This window comes from Capricornis sumatraensis, chromosome 1 (genome assembly GCF_032405125.1).
Source record: "Capricornis sumatraensis isolate serow.1 chromosome 1, serow.2, whole genome shotgun sequence".
Classification (NCBI taxonomy): Eukaryota; Metazoa; Chordata; class Mammalia; order Artiodactyla; family Bovidae; genus Capricornis; species Capricornis sumatraensis.
Window position 1 is genome coordinate 170,767,919 of NC_091069.1, and position 20,256 is coordinate 170,788,174.

The 20,256-nt window shown below is 43.7% G+C and overlaps 1 protein-coding gene across 3 annotated transcripts in view; it reads left to right on the plus strand.

Moving 5' to 3' along the window:
- PLA1A (phospholipase A1 member A) overlaps nt 1-20,256 on the plus strand; it is a 41,627-nt gene that overhangs the window by 628 nt on the left and 20,743 nt on the right. For 2 of the 3 annotated variants that reach the window (XM_068971602.1, XM_068971594.1), the window contains exons 2-8: nt 8,206-8,407; nt 10,173-10,350; nt 10,865-10,973; nt 12,490-12,591; nt 15,011-15,100; nt 16,855-17,022; nt 18,412-18,501. In XM_068971602.1, the coding sequence (XP_068827703.1) occupies nt 8,206-8,407; nt 10,173-10,350; nt 10,865-10,973; nt 12,490-12,591; nt 15,011-15,100; nt 16,855-17,022; nt 18,412-18,501 (939 nt within the window). The remainder of the gene's footprint in view (nt 1-8,205; nt 8,408-10,172; nt 10,351-10,864; nt 10,974-12,489; nt 12,592-15,010; nt 15,101-16,854; nt 17,023-18,411; nt 18,502-20,256) is intronic. The other variant, XM_068971609.1, reaches the window with a different exon arrangement.

Sequence of the window (20,256 nt, forward strand, 5' to 3'; positions counted from 1 at the left end):
TGAAAACCCCACCCACCACTCTCCCTTGCTTAATATAGCAAATCTAAACTCTCCTATGGCGTAGACAGTCCGGGAAGAGTGAAGATCCCCTTCTCTGACCAGCAGTGGCATCACCCTTAGAAAGCTCCCTTTCCCCTGCCCCCAACAGCCGACTGCTCTTCTGTCACCTCCACAAGACATTTAATTCTCATTCCACAGCTTTACAACGTGTCTGTCTGCCTTCTGCCTGCAGTTGCTCATACTACCTTTTCTGCTCTTCACATCTTCCAGGAAAGCTTCCATGATTGATACCACCCTTGCAGTACTGCTTACCCCTTCCCTGCCTCCATGGGTGATGTTGAAAAGGTCTACTTACTTTTATGTGTGTGAATGTGTGTGTGTGTTAATCACTCAGTTATGTCTGACTCTTTGCAACCCTTTGGACTGTAGCCTGCCAGGGCTGTCTATGGGATTCTCCAAGCAAGAATACAGTTCCTTCTGCAGGGGATCTTCCCGACCCAGAGATAGAACCCAGATCCCCTGCATTGCAGGTGGATTCTTCACCATCTGAGCCCCCAGGGAAGCCAGTTTTATGTGTGCTTTTTTCCTAACTCAGTCATATATTTGTGTGTGTGAGTGTGTGTGTGTATAAAGTGATCGTATATCTTGTATTGTGAAGTGGCTATTTATATACTATACACTAGATCTAAAAGGATGTATATCTTATACATTTTTGATGAATGTGAGAAAAAGTGCCTTATAAGGAGGTTATAACTTGATTAGTATGCGGGCATGTTTATTTCCCCATTTCTCCACCAAAACTTTGTTAATGTTATCAAATGTTTTTCATATTGTCAATCTCATAGGAAAAGCGGTATAACATTATTGCCTTAATTTTTATTTCTTATTACAATTTGTGTTTCTGATGTCTTGTTTAAGCAATCTTCTTATAATCTTTCATGTTTTCTTCTAAACTCTATGGATTTAAATGAAGATCACCAGGGGCAAATCTTTTAGTCATGGGGTATTTTTTTCCTATTCCCATGGGGTATTTTTAAATATGATGTTGAATTTTATTTGCCAACATTTATTTTAATTTTTGCATATATTTATTATTTTGTATATTTCTTCATAAAGGAAACTTATCTATCATTTTCTTTTCTTTTATTGCCTTTCTTTGGTCTTGATGGTGCTGCTACTAAGTTGCTTCAGTCATATCTGACTCTTTGCAACCCTGTAGACTGTAACCCACCAGGCTCCTCTCTCCATGGGATTTTCCAGGCAAGAATACTGCAGTGGGCTGCCATTTCCTTTTCCAAGATGATTATAACTGCAGGAAATAAGTGTGTTCTATGCAACAGTTTTATATTCGGTTGGCCAAAAAGTTCTTTCAGGTTTTTCTATTCTAGCCTCCAGAAAAATCCAAATGAACTTTTGGCCAACCCAATATAAGATAAAGGTTATTTATGATTTATAGATTTTGTGGACTTCTCAAATAAAACCATCTGGCTCTAGCACATTTTATGGTGAGAGAAGACTCTTGATTACCAATTCAATTTTTTTTTTTTTGGTGTTTATTAGGATTTTTATTTCTTTCTGATTCAGTTTTTGGAAATTATACTTTTCATTGCTGTTAAGTTTTCCAATGCATTTGTCTATGAATTTTTAAGAATATCTGTTATACCTAATGTTTTGCAGTTTTACTATCACCTGTCTAGTATAGATGCATTTTTAAAAAATCTTGCTCATTACCCTGAGTTTAACTTTTGATTAGAGAAACCATATCTTTTTTTAGTTATAGAAATTATTTGCAGCACAACTTCTTTTCCCATCCTCTTGCCTTAGAGAACATCCACTAGATAAATGTTGGAGCTTCTCCATGTGCTGCCTGTACTTTTTAACTGCACTTTCTTATTAAAAAGCTTCTTTGACTTCTTCTGTACTAGACAATAGTGTACTGATTATATTTTTATTTCAATGACCTTTTCATTTCCAACTTCTAATTAGCATTTTTTTTTTACTGTATATCTTATCACTTATGCCTATATGGCACCCCACTCCAGTACTCTTGCCTGGAAAACCCCATGGACAGAGGAGCCTGGTAGGCTGCAGTCCATGGGGTCGCTAAGAGTCTGACATGACTGAGCGACTTCACTTTCACTTTTCACTTTCATGGATTGGAGAAGGAAATGGCAACCCACTCCATTGTTTTTGCCTGGAGAATCCCAGGGACGGCAGAGCCTGGTGGGCTGCTGTCTATGGGGTCACACAGAGTCGGACACGACTGAAGTGACTTAGCAGTAGCAGCATGCCTATTTTATTTAATAATTTCCTATGCTCTGTTTTTATGTTTGTCCTTGTATATAATCTCAGCTTACTCATTTTAAACCTTTGTCAACAATTTCTTAAACTTTATTTCACCTGGATTAAATCAATGATTCACTCATTGACAATCTTTCTAAATGTTTGATGTCTTTATATATTTGTTTGCAAGCTTTTTAAAAAATAAATTTGTTATTGAAGTACAACATATATACAAAAAAGTACACAGATTATTAATACACATATTAATGAGTTTTTAGAATGATCATCCAGATCAAGAAAGAAAACATCACCCATTTCTTAAAACCCATTGCCCATATCCCATCTTAATCACATCTGCTCCAAAAGTAACTATTACTTTGACTTCTAACACAATAGATTAGTTTCACTTTAATTTTCAGTCTCTCTTCCTCTCTGTGTCTTCCTTCCTGAGCTCCCATCTTTGCCCTCTCTCCTTTGGGGGCGGGGAGGGCGTTGTTTCAGCTTCTGTTAGTGAGGCTTTGTCTTTCCATCTATCTTCCTCTATAAAGCTATTGGCCCAGTAAAAAGTTTCTGTGTGTGTTGTTTTTAGTTTCCTTTCTCGAGCTGGGAAGTCCTTCTCTCCATTGCTGGCTACAGATGGGTCTTCTCTACCATTGACAGAGCACTTTGGACCCCTCAAACCTCACAAACCTGAATTCTTACAAACATTGCCTTCTCCCAGACCTGAAACCCAGAACCATTTTGCAATTCTGTTCTTGTTCGTGGAGATATTATTTTTACATTTGAGATTGTCTATGTCTCTCTCTCTCTGTCTCTTTTGGGTATTCATCTGTGACTACACTTTGGTTGAAGTGGTACATGCACTGGGCCATGCTCCATAGCCTTGAATGATGGACAGTTTCATTCTTTTAAAAAAAAATTATTTTTATTTATTTATTTCACCGTGCTGAGTCTCAGCTGTGGCATGTGAACTCTTAATTGTGACATGTGGGATACAGTTCCCACACCAGGGATTGAACCCAGCCCCCTGCATTGGGAGTATGCAGTCTTAGCCACTGGACCACCAGGGAAGTCCCTGAACAGTTTCATTCTATCATCTGCAAATTTGGCAATTTTTCTCCCCTTTTCCAAACATCATAACTTTTATCCTATTTCATTATCTTGTTTGACTACCTAGGACTAGAACTTCCAGTCCAATATTTAATAGAAGCACTGATAGCATACATTCTCATGTTCCCAGTTCCAAATGGAATGCTTCTAACATTTCACCAGTGAGTATAATTGTTGCTATAGGCTTTTGGTAGATAGCCTTCCTTTCTTATGTTAAGGAATATTGGGTACTGAATTTTATCATTTTTCCCCCTACATCTATAGAGTTGAGCCTATGTTTTTTTTTCTTTAATGTGTTCACATGTGAATTACATTAATATATTTTCTAATGTTAAGCCATCTTTTCATTTCTTAGACTAAACCCTTCTTGGCCATGATGTTTTTTTAGATCTTGTTCCCCTTGAAGGATTTGATATTTTATCTAGGGTTTTTATGTCTATGTACAATAGTGAAACTGGCCTTTAGTTTTCCTTTCTCCTTCTTTGTTTGTCCAGTTTTGACATTTTGGCTATTTTCATAGAATGAGTTTGGATTCTTTCTCTCCTTTTCTGTTCTCTGAAATAGTAAGATAGGAATTGACCTGTTGGTGGAATTTCTATGTGAAATCTGTCCTGATATAGTTTTTTGATGAATAGATTTAAAACTACTGTTTCAATTCCTTTATGTTACAGCTTTAGATTTGATTTTCTGTTTTTTTTCTTTCTTGACTAAGTTTTAGTAAGCTATTTTTCTAGGAAATTATTAGTTTAGGGAAACATCAGTATTTTTAAACCGTTGGATGGGTGTAAATATGCTCCTTTGTGGTTTAAAAAAATTTGCTATGTTTACACCCCTTTTAATTCTCTATATTATTTATTTGTGACTTCCCTCTTTTTTACTATGTCTTATAGAGAGTCCTGTGGATGGAGGAGCCTGGTGGGCTGCCATCTATGGGGTCACATAGAGTCGGACATGACTGAAGCAACTTAGCATGCATGCATACTTTGGAGAAGGAACTGGCAACCCACTCCAATATTCTTGCCTGGAGAATCCCAGGGACAGAGGAGCCTGGTGGGCTGCCATCTATAGGGTCGCACAGAGTCAGACACTACTGAAGTGACTTAGCAGCAGCAGCAGCATCAAAAGTACATCTTATTTTTTTAAGTACATCTAGTTTATTACCCTATTCAAAGAACGACTTTTTGGTATTTATTGTGTGTGGCAAGTACTATTCTAGGCAGTAGAGTGAACAAAATAGATAAAATTCCTCCCTTCTTTGAACATATCTTCTAATGTGGGAAAATTAATAAGCAATACATTTAATAATAAACATAAATAAAAACTTGATTAGGTGATAATTGCTATAAAAATAAATCAGGATAAAGAAGATTCAGAGAATGGAGGTGAGGCACTTAGTTTGTGTGTTGTGTTCAGTCATGTCTGACTCTGTGACCCCACCAAGCTCCTCTGTACGTGTGATTTTTCAGGCAAGAATACTGGAGTGGGTTGCAATTTCCTCCTCCAAAGGAGCTTTCTGACCCAGGGCTGGAACCTGTGTCTCCTGTGTCTCCTGTATGTAGACAGATTCTCTACCAGCTGAGCCATTTGTTTTGGGCACATAGGCAGATGGCAATTTAAATGGGGGTTAGAGGAAAGGAGATGACATCTGACAAGCAAAGACTTAAAGCAGAAGTGGGAATTAGCCACGTGGATGTCTGGAGAAAGACATGCCAGGCAGAAGGAATGCCCAGTGCACAGAACCTCCAACAGGAACCTGTCTAGAGTGAGGAAGAGCTAGGAGGACAGTGGCTGGAACAGAGGAAGCAATCGTGGGGCAGGAGAAGGCTCCTCAGGAGGATGGTCTAGATATTTAGGGCTTTCTTCCACTGTTGGGACTTTGAATTTTATTCTGAGTGAAATGCCTTGGTGGCTTTTGCACAGAGATGTGACATGATTTAATTTACTTTTCTAGCTGCTGCTGCTGCTGCTAAGTCACCTCAGTCGTGTCCAACTCTGTGCAACCCCAGAGATGGCAGCCCACCAGGCTCCACTGTCCCTGGGATTCTCCAGGCAAGAACACTGGAGTGGGTTGCCATTTCCTTTGCCAATGCATGAAAGTGAAAAGTCAAAGTGAAGTTGCTCAGTCGTGTCCGACTCTTAGTGACCCCATGGACCGCAGCCTACCAGGCTCCTCTGTCCATGGGGTTTTCCAGGCAACTGTGCTGCAAATAGGCTGAAGAGGATGAAGGCAGGAAAAGCATTGCAGGCCACATCATTTTGAGAAATGATGGTGGTTTAGACCAAAGTGGCACCAGTGTAGGCAGTGAGAATGGTTTAATTCTGAATATTTTGTTCTGAGGATTTACTTACCATTTGTCTAGCGGTGGGAGAAAGCAAAGTGTCAGATCTCTCCAGGAAGGTGGACCTGAGCAACTGCATGGGCTGAATTGCTCCCGATGACATTCTTATTCATTTTTTTCTTTAATTTTAATTACTTCCTTTGTATTTATTTCCCTACATTTTATTTGCAATTGCTGTAGTATTCTTTCTCAATTTTCTGACTTACAAGATTAACTTACATGATCTGTATCTTTCCCCATTTCCCCCTCATATTTGCATTTAAGGTTATATTAATAGCTATCAGCCTAGTACTGTTTTAGTTACTTTAACTCAAGTTTTGATATTGCATTGGTTTTATTGTCTTTAGTTTTTAATATTCTCTAATTTCTATTGTGATTATTCAACTCATTCATTACTTAAAAGGGAATTAAACTTAAAATCTCCAAATGTATCTTTAAATAATTTTGTTATTGATTTCTAATTCTTATTACCGCTTATTTAGATAACATTGTCTGGACTATATTGATTCTGTGATGCTTGTTGGGCCTTGCTCTGTGACAAACTATGTTTGCTACATGACCAATAGTACAATGCAGTCATGTATGTGGTTCAGGTCTCCTGTTCAAGTAGAGGCTTTTCATCTTTTCTTCCAAAAATTAGGGGAGGCAGATGAGGTGGTCAAGTCATGACAAATCTATCTTGGGTCATAGGAGTGCAAGTTGCCACAGGCTGAGGAGCCTGCACTGTCAGAGTGGGCTTCACTGCAGGGGTGTCCGAGGTCTGGCTGGTGAGAAGGGAGATGCAAGGGGACTCTGGGACCAGGCCTGGGGCTCAGATGCAGAGGTGAGGAAACCACTGCTGGCATGCTGCAAGGGTGGGGCACCCACATTCTGCTCACAGTACCATGGCCCACTGCACTGCAGATCCACAGGCCTTCTGTACATGCTCCCCAGTTACCTCTGAAGGCAGAGAACTATTCCAGAAACCTCAGAGAGCTGTCTTCCTTGTGAAGAGGGCTGTGCAAATCAGTTTGCAACCTAGACCTATCTTCTGATGTTGCAAATGGCTTTGTCCTGTGGTAGGAATGTGAGGTCGCTGCTAACATTACCAGGAGTGGGGCCCTGTGGCCATTCGGTGTATGCCCTGAGGCTCCTGCCAGTCTCTTTCTGTGAGACAGCTGGGTGTTAGAGGGCCCCCTCTTTATCACAGGCATGAGAGGGGGCTGTTGGGTCTTAAAGAGAGGCCAGATTTTCAGCTCCCTGGGATGCAGGAGTTACAATATGCTGCCATTTCAGTTCAGTACTGTAGAAGGCCCTTCAGTGACCTTGACTATAAAATATCCTATTTAAATGTACCTGTTGGAAGGCACTGTTGAATACATGTAGCTCATTAAAGGCCTTCTCTATCACCTGGGCAGCCACGTGATGGGCACTGCAGGCTCTGGAGTGGCTCTGGGCTGCTCCTAAGGACTAAAGGTGATTAGTGAGAAGTGATCACTCTGGGATGGGATGAACAGACCAGAATAAGCCTAGTCCCCAGGGCAACTGCTTATTTTATAGCCCAGGGTTCTTTTCAGAAAACTGTATTATTTAGTCAGGACTGTTGTAAGAAAGTGCCAGAGATGGTAGCTTAAACAACAGAAGTTTATCCTCTCACACTTCTGAAGGCCACAAGTCTGAGATTAAGGTGGTGGTAGGGTTTGTTCCTCCTGAGTGTTCTGAGTGAAGGATCCATTCCAGGCCTCTCTCTTTGGCTTGGAGATGGCTGTCTACTCCACATGTCTTCACGTGTCTTTCTTCTTTGTGACCAAATTGCCTCTTCACCTAAGGATATCAGTTGTATCAGATAAGGGCCCACCCTATTGGTTTCATGGCCTTCCCAGGTGGCTCAGTGGTAAAGATTCTGCCTGGCAGGAGACACTAGTTCCAACCCTGGGTCAGGAAGATCCCCTAGAGAAGGAAATGGCAGCCCACTCCAGTTTTCTTGCCTGGAAAATTCCATGGACAGAGGAGCCTGGCAAGCTACAGTCCATGGGGTTGGAAAAGCGTCGGACATGACTAAGCACACATGCAATGGCTTCATTTCGATGTAATTACCTCTGCAGGGACTCTGTCTCCAAATAGAGTCGCATTCTGAGGTTTTAAGGACTAGTTAGTTAGTTCAACACATGAATTTATGGGGGGAAGGGGACTCAATTTAGCCATGACAGTATCCATTTCATCATGGCCTTTAATCTTCTCTAGTTGAGCAATATTTTATTCTTCTTTGGTATCTTATCTTTACATAAGATAAAAAATCTGTGAAAAATAGTCACAGATTTTGGTTATAGAAGTGATGCCTTGAATAAATGAGTCATTACCCTTGCTGATTTATGATCAATCCCTATAAGCCCCTGTTTCTTTCTTTCTTCCTTTCAAAAGCACTTTTCTTCTTTTTAAGAACAGATGACCTCACCTTTGAAGTTTCTTGGGTTTTATTTGTTTTTTCTTCTAGGGGATGCACCTCCTACCGCACAGACGAATTGCACTGACTTCCAGAATGCCAATCTCCTCCGAGGGACCAATCTCAAAGTCCAGTTTCTCCTCTTCACTCCTTCGAATCCCAGCTGTGGGCAGCTAGTGGAAGAAAGAAGTGACATCCAAAATTCTGGGTTCAATGCCACTCTAGGAACCAAGCTAGTTATCCATGGATTCAGGTGGGAGCCAACCAACCAATAAGATCACCTCTGCTAGGAACTAGAAAATGACCCTCATGCCACAGGAAGTTAGTGGGGAGCAAGAGGAGAAATGGATTCATTGCCTGTCACAAGTCCCCTTGTTCACCTTCTGCTGGCCTTGAAGAGGTCTCATAGCAACATGAACACACAATGTGTTGCTCTTTCTTACTGGTCACATATGTTACTCCTCTGCTAAGTCTCATCTATATACTCTCAAACAGTAAATATGAATGACCCTGGATAAGTAGCACATGAAGCCTTGATTTCCAAGCATGAATAAAAGGGAGGCTGTAAAAATGGTCTCAGTGATCCTTTCCTCCCTCAAGTGTGGGTTGCATGATTCATTTCAGCCAGTGAGGTCACAGGCTTTGTGCAATGTAACATCATGGTGTTTTTACCCAGGGTTTTATTTCCTCTTCTTCACTTCTACCTGGGTTTCACAACATAAGAAACTTCCACTTCCATCATTCCCAGAGATTAGTGTTTCTCAGGTACTACACCCTTCTTCAATTTCTTTGATGATCCACAGTCCAACTTTTGTTGTAATATATAGTCTCTGAGTCCCAAATCAATCACCATCCTCCCTTCCAACATCTCCTCTCCAAAATTCACTGACAATGCCAAAAACAGTAAAAAGTTTTTGGGAAGAGAAAGGGAGAGAATATGGTGAAACAGTAGCTAGAACAACTGAAATTGGGGAGGACACAATGAAGAGCTGGACAGTGAGGCACTGCACAAAGGATGATTGTTTCCTTATCTCTGGCTGGGTTCTCCCTGCCTCTCAAACCCCTGACCCCGGGGTCCCAGCCACATCCTCCCTTAGGCATTCCCTCCCACTCTTGGGCCAAAGTCTCTCCTCTGGCAAATCCTGCATTCAGCCACCATCCAAGGCTCAGCCAGAGACACCTGTGACCCGGAGATAGCTGATGGAGTGGAGAGCTCTGAAGCCTTGCTATGCTGTCTGTTCCAGATGCCCCCAGGCCATATTCCCTGGTGTGCACCCGGGCTGGGCTCCTCTGTCCACATGAGCAAGCTCTGTGCCATGGAGAAGACTTCTTTTCCATTCCTAATCTCTTAGGAAAGCTTTCTGAAATTTTTCCTCTTCTTCTTTTCCTAGAAAAGTCCTATTATACTCTCAGTTCTAGAATAATAAAGAACATATCTCATTTTTCTTTATTTCTCAGAAAGCACCCAACACATTGCCTGGCCCATTTGTTGCCTGAAGGGTGAATGCGTGAACAAGTAAATGGAAACATCCCCAAGGAAGGTGTCTGTATTATAGAGTGAGAATTAAGATTGCAAATCTTGAACTCTAATACACAAAGCTATCTTTTCTTTCCCATGAGTAACACAAGCAGGGTCAGCACATGTGGTCCATGTGATTTATGCATTGCACAAAGGTACCTGGCTGAGGGCCAGTAGGGCTGAACTCTGACCTGAGCTCTGAGCCCTGGCCCAAGGCTACGTCCACCTGGAACAAAGGTACCTCTTTACAGTTTACCCACAGGCTCCACAGGTGCAAGCAGGAGCCCTGCTGACTTCTGGATTATGTCCTCCTCATGCTCAAAGCGCTGTAGGATTTAGTGCTCGTATTTCCCTCCACCCCCACCACACACACACACACACACTTGTGACTTTTTTCCTCTAGATTTGTTCTGTTTGTAGAAATGTCATTGTAATTTCCATGACAATGAATATTGACTTGGAAGCTAATTTTCCTAACCTTTCTTGGCCCCACATCTAGGGCTTTAGGAACAAAGCCTTCCTGGATTGATAGATTCATCGGTGCCCTTCTGCGGGCAGCAGATGCTAACGTGATTGCTGTGGACTGGGTGTATGGCTCCACAGCTGCCTATTTCTCAGCCGTGGAAAATGTGATTAAGCTGGGACTCGAGATCTCGCGTTTCCTCCGTAAACTCCTGGTAGGTGTAGAAGACCTTAGGGTGAGCTCTGGCTGCTTATGGGGGAGCGAGAGCTCAGGAAGAAAGAAATAACACATGAGGAGGAGCTTTAGGGAGGAAGCAGAGCCACCGGTAGTCTGTGGGTCTTTGGTTCAGATCTCACCTTTACCACTTACTGTGACCTGAGGCGGAGTTTTGAACCTCTCTGAGACTCTAGCTGCTCCTCTGTAAGATGCGCCGCTGCCTGTTACATCGGGGGTGCCGATAGCTGGCCCGTCTATGCTTTCAGGAGGAAATGGCTGTAGTCATGCCTCACACACCTTGGGCACCAAAAGTGAATGGGTTATCCAGGTGGGAAGCCCAAGGAGAGGGCAAGTGATTAACCGGGTGAGATTCTGCACTTTCTCCCCAAAGCATGTGTGGCTGGTATGTCACGCCCAAGACCTTCTGCTTCTGATGCCTCGGAGAAAATTGTTACCCTTGTAACAGGGGCTGGGGTGGCCCAAATGTAACTCACTGTAAATGCCTGTTCTAGGCGCTGGGTGTGTCAGCGTCTTCAATCCACATCATCGGCATCAGCCTGGGGGCCCATGTAGGGGGCATGGTAGGACATTTCTACAATGGCCAGCTGGGACGGATCACAGGTAACATTCTTCCCTGCCCATTCTCTCAGGTTTAGAGAGAGAGAGAACATGCCTGGAAGAGCATTTGCTGAAGCAGGCAGAGGGAAGTGTGTTGGGCCTTTGTTCTTATGATCAAGTCATTGATCATCACTAAAATTGACCTATTGTGGCCGTTTTGGATAAGATGGTACTGTGTTGTTATTGCATGATCTCTAGTGTCAGTGTTAGAGGCCATCTATTTCTTTCTGAGCCTCAGTTTCTACAACTCTAAAATGGGTTGTGACAGCTCCTATCTCCTTGGCCACTGTGGAAATCACCTTTACACAGTGTTTCTAAATAGTTGCACAGTGCTGGGAATTTTATGCTTCAGGAACTACCCTCAATCAGTAAGGAGCCAGAGCTGTATGGTAAATACTCTGGCTTCCTAGCACTTCAGTGGGACAGTTCTGAGTTGTGTTTTGCTGAGTCCTGCAGGGGGACCCCAGTGGGATGAGACTCAAAGTGATGGTCTAGTCATTTAAATTGTCTTTCATTCTCTGGCTTTTTTCCACTCCCTCATGATGCTTTCTGTGCGTGCATGCTAAGTGGCTTCAGTCATGTCTGACTCTTTGTGACTCCATGGACTGTAGCCCGCCAGACTCCTCTGTCCATGGGATTATCCCAGCAAGAATACTGGAGTGGGTTGCCATTCCCTTCTCTAGGAGACCTTCCCTATCCAGGGATTGAACCTGTGATTCTTATGTCTCCTGCATTTACAGGCAGATTCTTTACCACTAGCACCAGCTGGGAAGTCCATGCTTTCGGTGATTTTCTCCCAAATAAGCTACTTGCACTTTACATACTTGTCTCACAGTCTGCTTTTTGGGTGGAATAGGGAGGGATCCAAGGTAAGGCTGGGAGAGAGTAACATTTACTTCACTCTATCATTGTAAAGGGGCTTCCCAGGTGGCATTAGAAGTAAAGAACCCTCCTGCCAATGCAGGAGATGTAAGAGATGTGGGTTTGATTCCTGGATCAGGAAGATACCTTTGGAGGAGGCCATGGCAACCCACTCCAGTATTCTTGCCTAGAGAATCCCATGGACAGAGGGGCCTGGTGGGCTACAGTCCATGGGATCACAATAAGTTGGACACAACAGAAGCAACTTCGCATGCATGCACACACATTGTTGTAAGGACTAGAATGTGTGAAGTTGCCCAGCACAAGGCCTGGCAAATAGTAACTACTCAAAACATTATAGCCATTGTTATTACTATGTGAGGATGAATATTACTGACATTAACCCTTACCAAATGGTTGGGGTTAGCAAGTTCATTTCAGAGCCAGAGGAACTGGGTCATGAAGAAGTTAGAGTTCTGTCTACTCAACAGATTAGTGTTCCCTGGAAAAGGTGGTCCTGAGCTAGTCCTCTCACCTTTGGGTCCTTGTTGGGGGATTCTGATCCGAACTATAAGGGTTGCACGTGTAGGTGTGCAGTGGATCCATGAGAGTTCTTGTGGCTGAGATGACAGGGCCCCTGACATGTCTGTCCTTGCAGGCCTGGACCCTGCTGGACCGGAGTACACCAGAGCCAGCCTGGAGGAGCGTCTGGACCCTGGGGATGCCCTCTTCGTGGAAGCCATCCACACAGACACAGACAGTGAGCTGGGGGGTTGAGGGGCAAATGAGCACAGGGCAGAGGCTAAGAGGCTGACATTTATTGGAGTGGACCTAGGAGGAGACCCTCCCCCTCTGAGCTTCTGTGGCAGTGAGGAGTTTATCAGCATGATCTCCAAAGTCTCTTCCAGCCCTATCTTGCTCTGGGACTGAGATGAATGGTTTTATTTTTAGCCAGCATGAGACAGAAGGATTCTCATTTGTGGACCAAAACTGTTTGGTCATGAGTCTCACTCTGATTCAACACTAAGCCTCATCTGAGGTAGTGTTTGGAGGGCACTTCTGCCTGGCAGGCACACGGGAAAGTCAGGCTGCTTTTTCAGGGTGAACATGCCCTGCCCCAGGACACTGGGGCATTCCACTCCCAGGGCAGATGCTCGGGCCTATCAGAACTTCTCTCCTTCCCAGGAGATGAGGCCAGCCCTCAGTCCGGTGAAGAATGAGAATTGCCGCCTCCAATAATGACAGGCACAGGCAAGAACCCCCAATTCTGAATCCATCATAACCAGTGGGCACTCCTCCTCATTTCTACTCAATGTCAAACGCCCACAGAGTCTAGTGCCAGGCCCTGTGCTCAGTGTGTTGGGTACAAGAGGAAATTACATCTGTCTCTGACCGCAGAGTTTGCAATTCAACTGAGAAACGGCCATGTCTCTTTCCATTTGGCTAGAAGCCTTTTTAGCATCCAAAACTCACGGATTCATGATTCTAGAAGTTCATGTAGTCATGTAACTCAACCCTCTTTTCTACCTCTATTTCACAGATAAGAAAATAGTCCATAGCCCTCTGCTTAGTTATTAAGTTAATTAACCATGTTAATTAACAATGTTAACCCTTTATGTTCCTAAATTTGCTAAATAGATGACCCATTGGTCCCTATTTACTTGTCCTAGGCTTCTCAGTCCCCCTCAAAGTTGTAGCCACTACCTAATAGGATAAAAGAAAGTTTTTATTTTTATGATAAAAAAATAACTTCCATTTATTCAATGAGTCTTGATTGATCTATGTAGCAGGCACTAAGAATACTGCAATGCACAGGGCACCACATGGAACTTGCAGGGTAACAGGGAAAGCATTTGTTCACTGATTTGTTCAATAAATAAGTATTTGGTACTAACATAGGTGCCGTAGGGCAGGGAGAAGACGGGTAAAGGCCCTGCCTTAGTGGAGCTTACATACAAGTCAATAGACAAGATAATTCTACCTCGTGATAATGGTAATGAGGGATATGGGAGAAGCGTGTGTGACTTGGCAGGGGGTGCGGGGTCGACTTCAGGTAGGATTATTGAGGAAAATCTGTCCAAGGAGGTGATGTCCGAGGTGAGATTTCATGGATGAGAATGGCCAGCACTGGAAAGAGCTGGGAGAAGACCATTATAGATGGGGAGGACAGCCAAAATGAAAGCCTTATGGTGGGTGAGGGCAGGAAGGAGAGCCACGTAGTTAGCACACAGCGAGTGACGTGATGAGAAAGTGGAGCAGGACCAGACTGGAGATGGCAGGGAGTTGGCATCTTATTCTATGATCAATGAGAATAGGGCAGCGATTTGGATTCCTTTAAAAGGTGACTCTGCTGGGCAGAGCGTGGACTGCAGGTGGGCAGTAAAGGAAGGCCCTTTGGAAGGTGTTTGCAGTGGTGGCCTGGATGAGGCGGTGATAGTGGCTGAGGCAAAGGTGGTGGGAGTAGAGATGGAGAGAAGCGGAAGGATTCAAAATATATTATGGAGGTAGAACTGACCTGACAGATGATGGGCAAGGAGGCATTCTAGGTCATCACTTACACCCTGGATAGATGATGTTAAACCAGTAACACACACTCTACTGCTTACAATTGTGACAGATAATATGCAGGAGAAAGTCATGGTTTTTGGCAGCTGAATTGGACTGATTTTGAGGGGTCAGGTATCGTCACACTGATGGGATAAAGGCTACTACCTCACAAACTCATCTCTTTGTAGTCAGGTTATATTTCTTCTCAGTCATAGAAGCACAAAAGCATGCAAGAGACTGGAAATGTGGTCTCACACATATATATCTGAACTGTTACTTTAAGTAAAATAGAAACTATTCAACAAGTAAACTTACCAAGCTTATTGTAATATTTACTGATTCATAAAAACTTAAGGGATATTTTTCTTGATTTTATTAGGCAAATATGAGTATCTTCTTATGAATTTATTCTTAGCTTCCTTTCAGCATGACAAAACCTCTTAGAAAACCATCTAAGGGCTAGTTAGTTCTGTCATCTTCTAGCATTTAGGAATAAGTGGGCCCCCATTCAGCACAGAGAAGGAGTGAGTACCCAAGGTCAGACTTCAGGCTCTGCGGCCAGTAGACCCTGCTATGGGACCTGGAAAATAGCCCCTGAAGGAAGAGGGTAACAAGGTTCTGCCTTCTTGCAGATTTGGGCATTCGGATTCCTGTCGGACACGTGGACTACTTCATCAATGGGGGCCAAGACCAGCCTGGCTGTCCCACTTCCATTTATGCAGGTCAGAAAGCCAGAAATACTCAGTGTTTGGCTGCTCCAGAGACTGGACTTTATCAACAGGTTTCGTGTTGAGTCAGCCAGTGTGAGCCACAGGAGTCTTCCTGACAGTGTCCTCTGCTATGTCCCATTGAGCTTACTCAGCACTTATTGAATGGATGTCTATGGCGACAAGGAATTCTAGGGGAGGACTGCCTGAAATTAAAAGATTGCTCCATATTTAGGTTCTCTCCCTATGTCTTAGGCCCTACCATCATCCACCATCCCTCAAGCCAAAAGCCTCTCTTCTTCTTGGGCCCTACTTTGTGGCAGAGTCCATACTAGCTACATCTTTTGCAGCACCACGCTGTGTCAGAACCAGGCTGATGCACCCAAATCTAGCTAGCTGAAGGTTCAGTTCACTGCACGACTGTTTCCCCAAACTAACTAAATTTAAGTTCTCCAAATTTGCTTTCAAGATAATCTTCTTGAATACATTCAATGAATATACATATCTTCTCTTCTAAGTTTACTCTTCTGGAATGTTCTTTTTGGATATATTGATTATGTTCTTAGCATAATTTTAAACAATTTTAAATTTATCAAAAGCTAAGCATTAAGGGTTGTTTAGTCTTTTTATATTCTTCTCATGAATGCAGCTAACCTATCAACAGTTCATATGGGAGTTTTGATTTCTGAATACTATCCTTTTAACCTTTTCCTGCTTTACCAAAATTTTTTCATTTTAAAGATTCTTTTGACAATCGTGTTGAGTAGCCACTAATCCAACTTATCAAATTCACTGATTTTCCAAATCATGTTTCTCTTAATGATTCATAATTTTTTCAGCAATTCTGATCAGATTGGATGGTTTGATTTTAATGGCTTTTGAAATTTTCTTTGCATTTTAGTTGGTCACTTTCAATTTTCTTCACAACTGAGAAGAAAAAAACACAATTTTTTAAAACACAATTTGAGAAGGGTTTGGTTTGTGTTTTCCAGCTCCCTGTTGTAGCCAGAAGGGGGTTGGCCATGGACAGTGTCCCAACCATGGGGGAAGGGAAAATCCGCACACGGCTCAGGCTTGGTTCTGGTCCTGGTGAGGGGGTCCCAAGGTGAAGGGAGAGTATGAAGACCTTAAATGCTGGAGTTATGGCTCACTATGGACCTCCCAGCCCAAGCAAATTCATTCATTGTGAATTATCACAAATTTTAAAATAGTCAACAACAACAATAACAAGAAACCAAGTGTTTGTTGTGTTGGGACATTTGGCAGATTCAGTGTGTCAGTCATTGGGTTGGCTTTCATAGATGGACCATGAGCTGCTGCTGACTCCCTTGATTGTCTCTTTGTTGGATTGGGTTTAATGAGGTTGAATAAAATTGGTTGTGTGGGTGATGCTGAAGAAGGCAAAAATGTGCAGACCAATATCCATTTTGAGAAGGAGGGTCAGGATTGCCAACTCTTCATATGCTCCCATTTTTCAAAAGAGAATCTGCATGATCATGGAAGAATGGGTCTCTAAGTAAGCAATTTTATTGGTAAATTAAGCTTAGTTAAAAGAAAAAAAAAAGAATCACTTCAAAAAAGATTAAAAAGAAAAATGAGAGTATAGTAACCATGTTCATCAATATTTCAAAAATGTGGCTCGGGGGGATATCCCATGTATTTATAGCCTGTTGGACTATAACATTCAATAGAGTTACAGTAAGTAGCATGGAGGGAGTTTCCAGGTGTCTTGAACTGAAACCTTGGTTGTGTCTTTTGGCCTTGTTCAGGATACAGTTATCTGATCTGTGATCATATGAGGGCTGTACACCTCTACATCAGCGCACTGGAGAACTCCTGTCCACTGGTGGCCTTCCCTTGTACAAACTACAAGGACTTCCTTGCTGGACAGTGTCTGGATTGTTTCAACCCTTTTCTTCTTTCCTGTCCAAGAATCGGTAAATGCTCCTCCTTTGACTCCCTCTGACAACTTAGGGAGAGTTCAAGCCTTGTCACCTCTTCAAGTCCTCATCTCCCATGGTCAAAAAGTCTATTCGAGTGGGGTAAAGAAAATTTAAGTAATGTTCAGAATTCAGCTAGAAGGTGTTCTCACCTAGAAGGTGGCCTTTAGCTTTCTGTGTCCCACCCCCCACCCTCTGTAGTGCTTCCTGATGCCGTATGCACTCTGTGCACACCCTTCACACACAGAGACCCTGACCCGCAAGTCCACCTCAGCGTGTTCTCCAGAAGCATCAGTGTGGTCCAGATCCCCTGCACCCACTCTTGGACCTGATGCACACCACAGTCTGTGCACCATGGTCTTCCGTGCTAGGCCAGCCATTCTCCAGTTCCTGATAGACTTGAAATCCAAGTGCTGTGGGGGAATTCCCTAAGGCTGGCATACATTGCCTGCCTTAGAGGTGTGAGGCCACATGCCAGCTGGAGGGGTTCCTAATTATTGATTGACCTGGACACATTCCTGGAGGATCCAGGCTAGTCTGGAGAGAATGGCTCGGGAAGGCTGAGGGATCCAGCCTCAGCTCACCCTGTGCAGATCATTGTTGGGAATATCCTGGGGTTATCCAGCCTGAAGGGTTCCAGAAAAAACTCCTGGGTAATGTGTGGTTCCTCCCCCTCCTTCACTCTCCCTCTTCCCATCCCCCAGCTGCCACTCAGAACTGCAGCAGTCTGCCATTGCTTATATGAATGAAATGAAGATCATCTTGACAAAGTGTTAAAGTAGGTGTGGTTTCCCATAATAAAGCAAAACAACATTACTTCCTGCTCATCAGGCATATGTCACTGTTTCCCACGCATGTGATGGACCAGATGGTTAACAACCACTTTACACTCTCTGCTCAGCCTCATCTCCCACGAGATTTTCCTTTTTCTCTAAACACCTCAGGGATGCTAACTACTCATACTTCCAAGAATATTTTTCATGTTTCCTCACCCAATATCCCTTTGCCCAGATTATATTTTCTGCTTGGAAAGCCCTTCTCCAACTTATCAATCACTATTCTTCAGCTCAAACACTTCCTGTGCTCCAATGCACAGGATACAAATACCACTAAAAGAACTGTCGTATAGACTGTCTTGCAAGTTGAAGACATCATTTCATAATTTCATATAAATACCCCTTGGGAGTGGGCTAGATAATCTGAAGAATGTATTTTCTGTCTACTTGTGTGTTTATCCCTGTCTGGATGGAGTTGCTGTATTCCAGGACTCACCACAGTTGTTTGTAGAATGAACGGGTGCATGAATTCATCACTAAAAGCCTGGGTGCCACCGAACCCTGAAATGGCCTCCTCAGGGCCCTGCTCTCTTTGCTTCTTTATCTCCAGGGCTGGTGGAACAAGGTGGTGTCAAGATAGAGCCACTTCCCAGGGAGGTGAAGGTCTACCTGCTGACCGCTTCCATGGCTCCGTATTGTGGTGAGTGGGGAGGAACGCCCTGCTCAGCTTTCCCAGTGTGCTGACCTGCTGAGTCCAGGCCTCCATCTTGGGCTGTGTCCAGCCCAGCGTGGTAGCCAAAGTGGAAGGTGAAGAACTGGGGCAAAAAGGTCATGGAAAGTGACAGGTGGAGGGCAGCATCTCCTGGGCTTAGATAGAGCCCAAACTTATCAGAGCCAGCCCAAATCATTGCTCTCTGGATAAGAACCTGGGGGCATCTTATCTTTCGGTCAGTATACTAACCTTCATTCCTCCCACCCCGCCATGGAATCCTGCCCTCCAATGTGGGCTCTCTCTCTAGGGTGGTATTTGGGAGAATCTTTTGGGTTTCTTCTTCCTGCGTACATTTCCCCCTCCTCGTTGCCCACCCTGCGTGTCTCCACTCTAGCAGCCCTCCTACATTAGGGTTCATGAGGAATAGTGAACCTTCACATATATATTTCAACTGTTTACTGTGGCTCCTAACCACTGCATTTCATTGAAGCTAAGATGCCGGTGATGGTGAATGATGATTAATGTGAGAGAAAAGGGAGTCTTAGAATCTATAACATAAATTAAGGGCTGAACCATCCTCCTTCCAATGGCATTTGCATCTTATCTAGGTTGGCTATACTTCCTAATTTTTTTTTTTTATCCTGGAGTCCTGTCTGCTTTACTGTGTGTTCAGAATAGAAGCATGCTGGTTTGGGTGGGAAATTATATGACCACCCTAATTCTAAATGACTTTTTGATCACTGGTGTCTGGGCTGGTTGTTGGAGGGATGTTTGTGGCCATACCTTCCTGGTAGTAGAGGGCCTGAAGTTCAGGCTCTGTGGTCACCCAAACCTAAATTGTTCTCGAATTCTCCGTTTACCTGCTGTGTGATCAGGAGTTCCTTAACCTTTCTGAACTTCTACATACTTATGTGGCAAACAGTACTCATTGCAAAGAATTGATTGTGAGGATAAAATAAAATACATAGCATACAGGCAAACACTGCACAGTGACTGGATTCAATAAGTAATAATTCCCTTCCCTCTGACAATGGGAAAATTTGGAAGCTGAGATGAGGGTGTTGGTAACTTCATTAGAGAGAATTCATGGCTACTTCTTAAGAATAAAGTGGGTCAGCTGTGGGCTTTTCACATCCATCCTCTCATCTGACAACCCAGTCCCGAGCAGTGATGTGCCCAAGGCTCCGTGGGAGGGTGAAGAAGTCAGGATTCAACTCCGGTCTTCTGACTTCAAAATCTTTACCCTGTCCACGCCATCACTGCTTGCCTCCGCACTCATATCTCTGCCCCCTCTTCCGAGAACCTGCTCTTTTCAGGCGTCTTTCTCAGTTACTCTTGGGTCCTTGCCGCTGCTCAGAGGTCAGCCTGAGGCAGGATGCTTTGTCTGGGTCAGAGGCAGGGCTGCAGGGACCCGACTTCCCATTTCTACTTCCAGCTCCAGGGCAGCTTTTGGTGCCTTCTCCCTGTCTGGACAGCCAGGGAGCCTGAGGCACACATGAAGGCTGAAGGCATTCTTAGATCCCTGCTGAGGGGAATTCACTGAACCAGACTTTTTCTGTTTCATATTTGTTGTGAGATCCCCTCCCCATTCCCCCAGAAGTATGGTTATGTCTGTTCAAAGACCTCAGAGGGGCCTGCATCCTCTGAGCCTTCCATTCTGAGCATCAGAGATGGGCCCCTCCTCTCCTGGTGGGAGGGTATGTGTCGCCCACCTGGTACCCCACCTGACATCCATCTCATCCA